The sequence below is a fragment of the Zonotrichia albicollis genome, chromosome 5 (genome assembly GCF_047830755.1).
Source record: "Zonotrichia albicollis isolate bZonAlb1 chromosome 5, bZonAlb1.hap1, whole genome shotgun sequence".
Taxonomy (NCBI): domain Eukaryota; kingdom Metazoa; phylum Chordata; class Aves; order Passeriformes; family Passerellidae; genus Zonotrichia; species Zonotrichia albicollis.
In genome coordinates, this window is record NC_133823.1 from 63,302,499 (window position 1) to 63,315,284 (window position 12,786).

At 47.0% G+C, this 12,786-nt stretch overlaps 1 protein-coding gene across 2 annotated transcripts in view; it reads left to right on the forward strand.

The window, feature by feature from the left end:
• Window positions 1–1,369: 1,369 nt before the first annotated feature.
• The window catches only part of MAML3 (mastermind like transcriptional coactivator 3), a 159,745-nt gene continuing 148,328 nt past the window's right edge, over window positions 1,370–12,786 (forward strand). For both annotated transcript variants that reach the window (XM_014270709.3, XM_026796510.2), the window contains exon 1: window positions 1,370–3,007. In XM_014270709.3, the coding sequence (XP_014126184.2) occupies window positions 2,594–3,007 (414 nt within the window). In that variant the 5' untranslated portion in view covers window positions 1,370–2,593. The remainder of the gene's footprint in view (window positions 3,008–12,786) is intronic.

Here is a 12,786-nt window from a genome sequence, read left to right on the forward strand (position 1 = left end):
CTGGTTACTCCAAAATTTCTTTTACTCCAATCATCACCCTTGGGCTGTGCAGCCTGGCAGAACCAAGGTGCGTAGCCGAGAGATAAAAAAAATCCTACATTTTTAATAGGCTGAAATTAAATTCTATAGCAATACAACTTAAAAATTACCACGTTGACAACTGCCAAAGTAATATGCTGGAAGTTAAGGTGTGTTTGTGTGACTTCATAGAGATTGAAAAATGTTATTAATTGCAGTCGTAGGAAAAGAAGAAGACTTCTGTAAAATGCACCGAAAAAGCAGTCTGTAAGGAGACCACTGCTTTTATAGGTGCTTCTGCCCGGTGGGTGTAAAAAACCTTCTTTTTCTGGCCAGGCTGCAGCACACGGGCTGCGGGCTGCAGGGGGCACTGATGAGGAAGCCAAAAAGTGCTCGCTCCGAGTTAAACCTACTTAGAGCCCTTTCCCTCCCTGGCCTGAGCACACTTTCCATTTCTACTACTACTATTATTATTATTGTTGTTGTTGTTGTTCCTGAAATTCCTTCTTTTTTCCTCCTGTTTCTATTCTCACATTGAATCTTACCTGTTCAGTTACTAGAGAAATTCAGTTACTCGCAGAATTACAACACATCCCCCATTTCCAAATTAAGAGAGGTACAAATGTCTATAATTGACTCAAGATTGCAGCTTCCCCACATTCTTATGCTGCTTCTGAGCAAAGCTGTAATTTCCCCGTGCTGGGTCTGTGATAACGTAGTAATCAATGATCATGAAGCACTTCAAGTGAGTTCTCAAACTGATACTACAGAAAAGTTTTCTTTTCTGGAGGGACGATCTGTTTGTTAATCCCAGCGTAGGTCAGGTACTAATTGCTGGTTTTATTTGTCCACTATTATGTTCCATCCCAACATAGCCATGACTTGTGGCAATAGGCATGAAACCAACCCCAAATTTCATGCTGCTGAGCACTTAAATAAGACAAAGACTGCTCTTTGTCACTGTATCTTAGAAATAGTATCCTATGCTAATCTGCAATGGCAAAAATGAAGATGGTTTAAATCAGATTACATTACCAGTGCGTGAGTTCCCAATTTTCGTTAAATTGGCTGCATGTTAGAGAATAAGGGCGTCTCTCTGAGATAATTCTGTTCTATACAGATGTATTAAAAAAAATTGGAAGTGCATTTCTCCCAGGGCTAGATAGAATATAATACTCAACGACAATTGTGGGCGCAATAGCTTTGTCTGCCAAACGGTTTAAAGCCAGATTCCCGGGACGTTATTCCTGATCCATGAATCACCGGCGCTCTCTGCGGAGGCAGCCGCTCTCTATGTTCTCCCGGAGCAATGCCGCTGTCGGCCGTGTCGTGTTTCCCGTGCTGTCTAAAATAGCAAGTTCAGCCCGCGCCGGGGAGGCAGGCAGGGCTGGGCGCTGCGCTCCATCCATTATGCAACAGTTGACACGGGAGCCAAGGGCGGCACACGCCGCTGCCCGCGGCCCCGAGCGGGCCGGAGCTCCGCCCGCCGCGGTGCCGGTGCCGGTGCGGTGCGGCCGCGGGGCCGGCAGGTGTCGGGGAGCTCACCGTGAGCGCCATGTCCGCTCCTGCGGGCCGGTCCGCGCCGGGTTTTGCACCGTGTCCCCAGGCCTGCCTCCCGGTCCCGAGCCGCCGCCGCGGTGAGCGCTCCTGCCCTGGTATCACTCCGCTGGCACGGACGGGAGGCGGCGCGGCAGCAGAGCGTGTGAGCATTGTCATGGTGGTGGCAGCAGCAGCAGCACCGGCGCGGCACAGCCAAGCGCCAGGCTGCCTCGCTCAGCCTTTGGCAGAGCGCTACTTTTTTTTTTGCTTTTCGTTTTTGTTTTTTCCTCTCCAGCTCGGTCCGGATTGTTCATGTGTTTACTTCCCCCAGCCCGAGGATTTGCTATTTAGGTTCCTGTTGAAATGCAACTGAGCAGCCAAAGTACTTTGCGAACACCCAAACTTTTTTCTAGAAGGAAAATACAATAAGCAAGCGGCTTTGCCTGTCTGTTGATGCCGGGGAGCGCGAGTGAGTGCGCCGTGTGTGCCCAGCGTGTGCCCGTGCTCGGATGTGTGTGTGCGAACGTGCGTGTGAACGGGCGTGCATGTGGAGGGGCGCGTGTTTCTCCCCATCCATGGGGAGAGAAGGCTTTTGTCAACATCTCCGGAAATCCCATGGAATCTGTTTTGAAATAATGGATTATAAAAAAGAAAGAGGAGGAAAGGAACTGGTCTGATATCTCCTGGAGTTTGCTAACCCGAACTGCTGCTGCTTAGTTTGTTGTGCTTTTTGTGTGTGTGTCTGTGTGTGCGTGTGTGTTTGTGTGTGTTGCTGGCGATAACCTTTTAGCACCTTCTCTATTTCCCTCCCCCCTTCCCTCTCTCTTTTTAATGTTTTGGAGCTTCTCGAGAGGGATTGGCTGGGGGAAAAGAGAAACATTTGCTTGGGATCGCTGTTTCCCTGAGACATGATGGTGCCCCTTTCCCCTCCCCGTCCCCGGTTCTCTGAAAAGTATCCCATCAGGACCCCGGAGAGACTGTCCGTGTGAAGTGTAGGATAAAAAGTTCTTCCAAAATAGTGTGCGCGGGGCCGAGCATGGGGGATTTCGCAGCCCCCGCTGCCGCCGCGAACGGCAGTAGCATTTGCATCAACAATAACCTGAAGAGCGGCCTCGGCGGGGCCGGTGCCGGGGCTGGCGGCTCTCCGCACGGCCCCGCCGCCGGTAACAATGCCGTCCCCAAGCACAGCACGGTGGTGGAGCGGCTGAGGCAGCGCATCGAGGGCTGCCGGCGGCACCATGTCAGCTGCGAGAGCAGGTACCAGCAAGCGCAGGCGGAGCAGCTGGAGCTGGAGCGCAGGGACACGGTCAGCCTCTACCAACGGACCCTGGAGCAGAGGGCCAAGAAAGCGGGCACCGGCACCGGCGGCAGCAAGCAGCAGCAGCAGAGCAAGCAGCAGCAGGATGCCGAGCCCGCCGCGGCGGAGCAGAGGAACCACACGCTGATCATGGTAAGGGCTGCGGGCCGGGGGCGCAGCGCTGGCCGGCCGGGATGAGCTGCAGCTCGGGCCCGTGGCTCGGCAAGGGGAAGCGGGGCTCGGCTCAACTTTGGCAGGGCTCTGGCGGGACGCTCCGCAACTTCTCACGGGCTGGGCTGGAGAGAGCGGACAATTGTTTTTGCCCCGGTCCCCTTCGGAAGGGTAGAAACGCTCTGGGATAGGGGGAAGGAGCGGTGCCAGGCGTGCACGGGGAGCCGGGGGAGGGTTTTGTGTGTGTGCGTGTGCGTGGGGCTGGCCCCTTTAAACCCCGCAGGCTGCAGGGAAAGTTGGGCAGGATTCTCGCTGGGGCTGCCCCGGCGTGCGGCAGCGCGGCTCCCCACGCTGCTGAGCCGCTTCCCAAAGTTTTCTCGGGAATTAAGGAGCTTGGCGAGCAGCGGAGGGGCGGAAGGGGGCGGGGGCTGGGCCGGTAGAAGCGTAGCGGCGAGTAGGAAGCGGAGTTTCCCACTCCCCGGCTGCGCCGATGAATAATGAGAGCTGTGGGGGGAGCCGGGCCCTGCGCTCCGCCTGAGCCTCATTTGGAGCCGGTGGCGGCCGCCGGCGGTTCTGCTGGGGCTGCTGGTGCTGGCTGGCGGGCGGCTGTGCCCTGTGGGACACGCGAGGGTGTCCGTGTGTCCTGACGTGTGTCCGTGTGTCCTGACGCGTCCCCCGGCGGGCGGGGTGCGGGGCTCGGGGGCGGGCACGGGCAGCAGCGGGGCGCTCCCGGCTGCCGGGGCACAATGGGAGGAGGGAGGCGCGATGGCAGCGTGCGCTTTACAAGCCTCGCACGTCCCTCGCTGTCGCCGCCCTGCGCTGCGCGGGAGGCGCGGCCGGGCGGAGGGGCCGCCGGGGGAGGGCTCGGTGACAAAGCGGCGGGCGGCCGTCCTGCCTCTCGCCCTCCCCGCTTTCCGTGCGATTTGTGTCCCTCCGGGGCCGCGCCGAGCCTGCCCAGCCCCGGCCGCAAGTGCCGGCTCGGTGCCCCTGCCCCCTGCCCCGCGGCGGGGATCGCTCCGGCAGCGCGAACAAAAGCTCAGCGCCAGTGCTGCCCCCGCCTCCCGGGCTGGGAGCGCAGCATCTCCCGGCGAGGCCGGCGGGACGCGGGGATGCGCGGGGAGCGGGAATGAGCGGGGCCGGGCGGAATGCGTGCGGTGCCCTTGGCAAACAGGAAGCAGAGCGACCTCACTGACATCTTGCTGCTGTCCTGATGTTAGCAGCGAGCCATAGCCGTGTTTCCCTTCCCTCAGCAGCCAGGCTTTAAAACACGCTCCTCAGCACGGAGCTTTGCCTCGGCTTACCCCTATCCCGGGGCAGCAACAGAGTCACTCCCCCGTGAGCAGGGACCGAGTTTTCGTCATTTGAGCTGTCCTCAGATCCCCTTTCACACCTCATGTGTGCTCCCCAAGGCACAGGAGAGGGGCTGGAGGCTTAGCAGACATTCCCAGAATGATTCTCTCCAGGGCAGCGCTGTGTCCCCATCCAGCTCCAGCGCAGCCCGGGTGCTTTTGGGCCTCGGCTAGAATAGAATAGAATAGAATAGAATAGAATAGAATAGAATAGAATAGAATAGAATAGAATAGAATAGAATAGAATATTATAATAATGTCTCCTTTCCCCTTATTCCCAAGCCCCGGTGCTGAGGCATTAAAGCCAGGATTTTTTGATAAAGCAGGTAGTTGGTCTTCCCCTGAAGATGTGGGACAGAAAGCCAGAGCTATAATGTGAAAGTTATAAAAAGGAAAAAATAAAAGGGGGAAGTGCAGTTTCAGCTCTCACTGTTACTAGATCCTTTCTAACACTTTAAAAGCTAAGAGCAGCCTAATTAGGAGATAGTTTATTATGGAATTTATCATAACTCAATTCCTGGGCTATGATCTTCATGTTATTTGAATATACTCAATGTGCCCTATGCCTTTAATCTTAAAAACATAAATTCTACTGCCTTATTACAAAAAAAGACCCATTTCCGTTTGTGTTTTTTTTTAAATACACAAATGTTGCAAAAAAAAAAAACTCTAGACACATCATCTGCTTTGTTTCATTTGTAAAGTGTTAATTATGATTTTTGACTAATGTCTAAGGACACTGGGGAGCATCCATGGGAACATGAAAGCAGTACTTAAAACCCAAGAGATTACTCTTTTTCAAGCAAGCAGTTGGAAATTATTTTCTTTCAGACTTTTATGCTTTTTGCAGTAAAACCAAATGCAAACTCCCAAACTTCTTAGTTTCTAGCAATCATATCAGTATGGTAAGTTTAACCGTTTATGTACATCATAACTTTTATTTAGCAGAAAAATTCAACCTAAGTTTTACATTTTATTTTTTTTTACATAGGGAAAACATTAAGTACATTTAGGTGTTTTCTCCCTTTCTTTATTCTCTGGTAAACTCCAGTGTAAACTTTCACTGTGGAACAGTCTGCTGAGAATCTGTTACTAGTTTACTCTTCTTTTTACACAAAAATCATTATTAGATTTTTCACTCATATTATTAAACTGCATGATTTGGAAAGGAAGCTGTTTGGATTAAATGACAACAAACCCAATGAGGACAGCAAGAAATGCTTTTTCTAATTAATTTTTTTTCAATGAAAGCAAATTAAAGGAAAATATAATCTCTCTGTGTGTGTGTGTGTGTGTGTGTATGTGTCCTCCAGACTGAGAGTTGGATTATTAAAATGCTGTACCAGCCTGGCTTTCAGAGGAAGTATTGGGAAAATTTGCAATTCATCCCAAACTCTGCTGTTCATATGTGGATCGGTTCCAGGAAATATCGACACATTATATCAGTTCTTTGGTGCTTTGTGAGCTAATCTGCTTTCTTGTTTCCTCCTTTCAGTGCAAGAGTCCTCTTGGCTCTGCATCCCTGTTATGTGTGGGGTTCAGAGGTTGTAGGTGTGTGTATACACATACATTATATAGAGAATAAATTATATATTTAGTATGTAATAGCCAAATACATAATAATAACTGCAAGTTATATCACTTATTTTTCTTTTCCCTGTGACTGTTGTCCTTACCATGCATTCTTTGTGCAGTGACGTGTAATTATCACACTCATTTTCCAGTACACATTTATTTACATCTGAGCTCTCTTGTAAACTATGAAGAGGCTGGAGCTACTTTTTCCTATTTTAAGGCCCTTTGAGACTTTTTTTTTGTTTTAATTTAGCATTGTTGTGGGTTTGATAGCCACTGTCTTACTCTCCGTTTCCTACTCTAAACCCAGTACTTGGGAAATTGTGTTTTAAACACAATTGCATATGTTCACAAACCTGAGCACATTTCTTGTGTTCTTTCTTGTGTAGTATTGCTGTTCCACTTTACATCACTCATGCTATAGGAAAAGTCCATTGCTCTGGCATTGCAAAGATGAAAGAATATAATTTTTTAGATGTTTTGTTTTGTTTTCCACAAGAAGTCAAATACTTGTAGCCCTTACTCATGCCTGATGACTAGGTAGGATTAAGCATCTCTTCAGTTAATAAGCTGTGTCTGATCTTGCTCACACAGGGGTAAAGTCAGTAGTAAATACACAACAGGGATGATACCAGAGTTAAATCCCAGGCCAGCAATGGAAGGAGTCATTGTGTAACCCTTTTTATTTTCCCTTTCCTGTAAGGGTGGATCTCTGTGTCCTTCTTACTCCACAGGCCTCTCCCATTTGTTTTCTCCTTTTCATACCAACGGGGGCTCGATATGCCTGTGTGATTGCTGTCCTCAGGACAAGGAGTTTTTGTGCTGACCTCCTTTTGCAGCTAGTCAGCACAATAGGTTTCAGTGTAGCAAACTGAAAGCAATGAAGAGACTCTTCACTTGGAGCACTGCTAGCCTCTGGTGACCTTAAATGCTCGGATGGAAAGTGTCCCTTTCAAAGATAGTGGCTCGGGGTATTACAAGCCGTAGCCTGAGCAGGGCAAGCTGTATTTTGACACAGGGTATCCAGTGGTAGTGAAATCTCAGCTTCAAGTTGACCGAACAGAATGTGCTGAAAGTCCTGCAGAGAAATTCTGGGCATTGTGAAGTTCAGGAAGAGCAGCTTTGTCTGGAACACATCAAAAACCCGTTCTGCTAACGCAGCGCCGAAAATATGAACGTGTGATTGTGTTAGGACAATTGGCTGCCTTTAGATTAACCTCAATTTACAGTAACTTGACCTAAAGCTTGAGGCCACACAAATGGCCTCAGCCGGTGCAAGCTGAGCTGAGGAAGTGTCTCTCTCTCCTCTTTCCTGCTCCTGTGCTGAGGGCTCTGCTTGTGCATCCCCGGGTTCACGGGCAGGATGAGGGCACACACGCTCCTTCCCTCTCCTCGGGTTCTCTTTGGCTGGATCACATCCATCCTCTGTTTGGCTGTCCCTCCCGCAGGGAGCAGGAATTACAACACCTTAATGTTCCTGTGAAACCCAGCCCTTATCCCAGGACAAACACCTGGGCCCTCTCAGTTCAGACGTGCTCACCTGGCGGCACACACTGAACCTCGGCTGAGTTACACCTGGTGTTGTTACTCCTGGTGTCAGTGCACAGCTCTGCTCCTGAGCACGGCCACTGGAGCAGGGGCACCTGTGGGCAGCACAGGAGCCAGGGCTCATTGTTATTTGAACACTTGCATGTACAAGACACTTGGTTGCATGTCACTCCAGTGTGTATAATTCATGTGAGAGGTGTGCTTGAATTAGCAGAGGTGTAAGAACAGGCAGTGGCTGCTGGCTGGAATGCTCCAAGTGTGCTGTTTTGTGAATTGAAGTGTGAGGTGCAGCCTTGTCGGGGGACACAGTGTGGGTAAATGAAGGTGGGAGAGAATGTAATCATGTCCCCAACGAGTTGCAGCTGAACCCAATTACTGAAGATGAGGAGCAGATGTGATGTTAACAGCCCACACCTGTGGCCAATAAGAGCAGTAGTATAAAAGAGTGGGTTGCTGGGATTTGGAGTTAGTTGGCTGCTGCAAGGACCGGGAATAGGCAGTGCTGGAGGAGCTGCCTGCGAGGAGCATTGAGGAGGTATGGAACTCTGGCAGTATGAGATCCTTGCACCATTATGATAAGAAAACCCTTGATATATAAGGCAACACAGCCTCTGACTGGAGTTACCAACCTGTGACCAGCCTGAGGTCTTACAGGCTGTTTAGATAAGCAGCTTGCTTGTACGTTCAGGGGGAATTTGGGAGCCTTAACAATTTCAAATATATATTTTCCTGGTTTGTCTAAGCTGGTGAGTCACAAAATCATGTAACTTTGATTGCTCTTTTGCTTTGCTCTTACTTGTTTTATTTTCCTGGTGTTTGTAGCTTTAAAATCCCACAAACTGCTCCTGTTTGCTTTCTGAGTACTTGAAACTCAGTTCATAGGGCTCAAGAGAAAATTTCTTTTCCAACTTGCAGTAGTTAATAAGATTGCAGCTGCTGAAATTCTGTGCTTACAGCAAGAGCTGCCTTCTTTCAAGACTTTCCTCTTTCAGACTGATTTTGTTTGCCTCCACGCACCTTTAAAATTGGTGAGGAGATAAGAATAATTAATTGTTTTGTTGACCTGAGAGAAGTGTGTGTGCACCCATAGGAACTTTTCTGGATTTTCTGGAAGTTTGTGGAAGTGCTAGAGCTAATGCTGCAGTGCTGTTGGCAGCACAGATGATCTGTTGCTGTTTGCTTGCTGTCAGCTCTTCACAACCACAGCTCACAGAGAGCAGGAAAGAGGTTTGAATTTATGACTTTCAGAATAACCAAGGGAGTAAACAGAAAGATCAACAGGTCAGGCATTTCTTTTTGCTTTTTTTTTATTACTTTCTGCAATTGTTCAGTGCTGCAGTGAAGGTGGGGTTTTCCTGCATCATCTTTGTGATGCTTGTGAAAATCTGGGGCCAATTCAGAAGGTCCTTGGATGTTGTGTGTCTCAGGAAAGGGCAGAGAATTGGTTTTTAACCTTGCTCTGACCCTGGGCAGCATCACAGCCAAGAAGCCAGCATGCCTATGTGTGTGTGTTTGTACCTGTACTCACACACCAGTGTTTAACTGTACTCCAAGGCAAAGTGAAGTGATTTGTGATCAGTTTCGATGGTGAAATAGGATGTAATAGTCCAAAAAGTTTAACAATTACGGATACATACCCATTTTCTGTATTTGCATCCTCTTCCTCCTTCCTTTAGCTCATGTCTGATCTTCTGTGATGTTTTGGCACTTCTGCGTTGTGTTTCATCTAAAGGAGGAAGGGGGGTGGCAATGGCAAATGAGATTGTAGAATAGTCCTGGAAAGTATAGGAGCTCTTTAATCATCCTTACATTGAGGGGGATAGATCAGCGCTTTGCCAAAAAAGAAATCGTTGTGTTCCCTGCCCAAGGATTTACCAGGGCCATGCTCATGGTCAGCTGCAAACACCAGCTGAATGAGTTACTCTGGTTTTCCTGCTTTTCCAGGTTCTATGTCCATCAGAACATCTCAGTGTGCTGTGCTGGCTGATTTTCTGCACTGCTGTTAGCTGGGTGGTGACCTGCCTCTGTTTTGCTCAGATTTCAGGAGTTCTAAACGCTTTCCAGTGGCATGGCTGATGAATATGTATTCACAAAATGCAGCACCAAACAACCAGGATTTTGGGAAGATTTACACTTTAATAAGCCACAGTTATGGTCTTGTCCTCTTGTTGTCCAAGCAATCCTATCTGTGCCTTAGTGTGTGAAGTTGGTGCTTCAGATATTTGGGTGATTTGCACATCCTTCAACAGGGGAAATCACTGAACAGCTTGAAATCAGTGCTGGTTTTCATCAGACCCATGTGGCCGTTACTGTCTGAGGCAAAAGAGTTGGGTGTTTCCACAAGAATCCAGAGCTCCTCACAGTGTTTTGTAATATGGTTTGTGTGATCCAAAAGTCTGCCTTCTGCAGGCTTAGTTGCCAGAACAAAGTTTTATACGCCACATTTTGTGTTTCAGTCATAACACTGAGATGTCAGCGTTCCTCAATTAGTAATCATTCATAATATTGGCGTTTCAGTAGGGGTCTTTGTGTCACAGAGCTGCCTCCTTTGGTCTGCAGGGTGGCACAAGGATGTTACAGAGCTGATTGTGTGTTTTCAGCACGGAGACTATTTCCCTAACCCTGTGGAACTGCATGGAAGTTCTCAAATCATTTTGGTAATATTAAGCAATAATATTCTTATTTTCCTCTCTCGTTATTGCCTGCTGTGGTTTTGTGTTGCTTCTGTTGTTCTGTAAATATCAATATGAGTCAATCTCTTCCTCTTTGTGATGTCGTATAGGGATTGTTTGTACAATGAGATATAAAAGGTGTCCTACAACTTCAGTTTAGCTCATCTTTGAGGCACAGAACATGGAAGCAAAGAGACAAATTGAGAGATGTCTGTGGTGGCAGAAGTGAAATGTTACTGGCAATATTTGGAACAAATTTGGGGGTATATCTGGGAAAGTTACTGCTGACAGTAACTGTGTACTGCATATTAGAACTATGCAGTATCTTTATCCAATACATGCATAAAGAAAAATCCTAATTCCTGTAAGAAACTGAATTTTGGCAAACTGTGGGGGGAAAAAAGATATTACAGAAATCCCCAACATGCGTTTGAGCCATTTATATGGATGACTTTATTTATAACCTTTTTTCTGTCACACATCAGCACTTCCTGGCCCTGTTTTCCAATTCTCCCTATATGTAACTTTTATTTCTAAACCTGTAGAATTTAGAAAACCAGAGCTGTCATTTCTCACAGTTTAGAAAAACAATTTGTGTACATGAAATTTTGCAAGAACTCTGCCAGGAAAAAGCCTCCCTCCCTGAAAGCTAAGAACCCACAAACTGTGAGCTATTGAGAACTAATACAGACCTGAAGAGCCACGTGTCAAGTGCAAGATATCTTTGCAAGTTTAGGAGATATTGGAATCAAGTTATTGTTGAAGTGTGTTGGCTGGGCCCATGACTGAAAGGAAGAAGATAAATAAGAGGAAAATAAATCCTGGGGGTTTTTTCTTCTTTTCCTTTTTTCCCTCATTTCCTTGTTTCTTTCTTCTTGTTTCTTGTTTCAATTTTTCTTTCTTCCTCCTTTCTTCCTCCCCCCTTTCTTTCTCCACCTTTTCTCCTCCCCCCTTTCTTCCCCCACTTTTTCCTTTTCCCCTTTATTTTTCTTTCTCTGATAGGGGCTCGTGTCAGACCTTCAAGGGGAAGAGACACAAGTCTTCTGAATTTTTACTGTTTGTGAGTTATTTTGTACAACTGATGTAATTAATACAGAGAGAACCCTGCAGTGAGTAATGGGTTTATTTATGGTAAATGTGTGTTTTGACAACTGAGACCACACTCTTAATTTCCGTTTGTAAGGTGAAAGTTTTGAAGAATTGGGGGGTTCTGCCACTTGAAGAAAATGATGTGATTGGATAAAAGGGCTAATTTCCTCCAAAATCATTTTTCTGCAGAGGCCTTTCATCCTGGCACAGTTAAGTTGCTTTAATTCCTCCAAGGGAAGTGTGTGTGAGGGAAAACTCAAAAAAACCTGTTTCTGCAATAGGGTTTTACTGGCTGCTTCAGCTGATTTATCTCAATAATGGCTCAGTCACACAAAGGAGATGAAGTTTCACAACTAGGTCATCTTTAAAAAAAAAATTTGTTTAGTGTTGACTTTATTTTTTCTGGCTGGAGCTTCTGTCAGGTGTGGATCAGTGCTTTTAAGAAAACTGAATTGTAATCTGGTCATCTCATTGAGCTGGTGGGAATGGAGAAGTGGCAAGATCTTTCCCAGTGCTGGTATGTAAAATTATTTTCATTCAGTGTGATGTTAGAAATATATTCTGGCCTATACAGTAACATAAAAAGATTATTATTTCCATATTTAATATTTAAAGCACTTAGTACTTTAATACATTCATATGGGCAAGTACATCAGGTACTTTAAAGAATTTAGGAAAACAATTATAAACACTGAAATAAAGTCTACTCATAAAATACAAGTTAAGGGAAGCGTATAAGTTACTTAGATCTCTCACAAAGTGTAAGGTGGTGTAAGTTGGACAGTATGCAGAGCCCATTCCCAAAATTAAAAAAATTAAAAAATCCTTGGCATTACTGCTGTGTGCAGGGGGAAGACCTTGGTAAGAAGCTTTGAGCTCAGACGCTGTCCTGGACATAAAAATAGCCATCTGTGCAGGGCTGCAGGGAGGCTCAGGAGGCAGGAGATGTTGAACACCACTCCTGTTCCCTGTGTGATGTGCTGGGCAGCAATGGCCAGAGCACTGCTGTCCTTCTGGGGCCAAAACCCAGCTGCTAGGTGAATGGCAAAAATACTTTTTAAAAGATGCTGTAAAAAATGTGTCCCCCTTTCACCTTCCACCTCTCATATTCTGATTTTTTAATTTAATTTTTTTTTCAATTTAAATTTAATTAATTTTTTTAAATTTTTCTGCAATGGTTTCTTCCAATGCACATTGTTCAGTCTCTCTCACTCGCTTTGCGCTGCGGGGAAAAGATTTGACAAGAGCTCCAAAACAAACAAACATGGTATTTCTGCCTTAGGTTTTCCTGTCTTTTGGCATGGACTGATGTGTGAGGAGCGCTCACGGGTTCGCTGTGGCTTTGAGCAGTTTTGTGTGGGTTTATATTCCTGAGTGCCCTGCTTGTTCAGATTCTGCCCCAGGAAGGTGACAGAGGCAGCGAGGGGAGAATTCACTGAGACAGAAGAGAGAACCCCAAGGTGGGTTATCCTGGCAAAAAGGTCTTGGTGTCTTCCTCAGGAACTGCTGCCATGCTTAGTGTAAAACA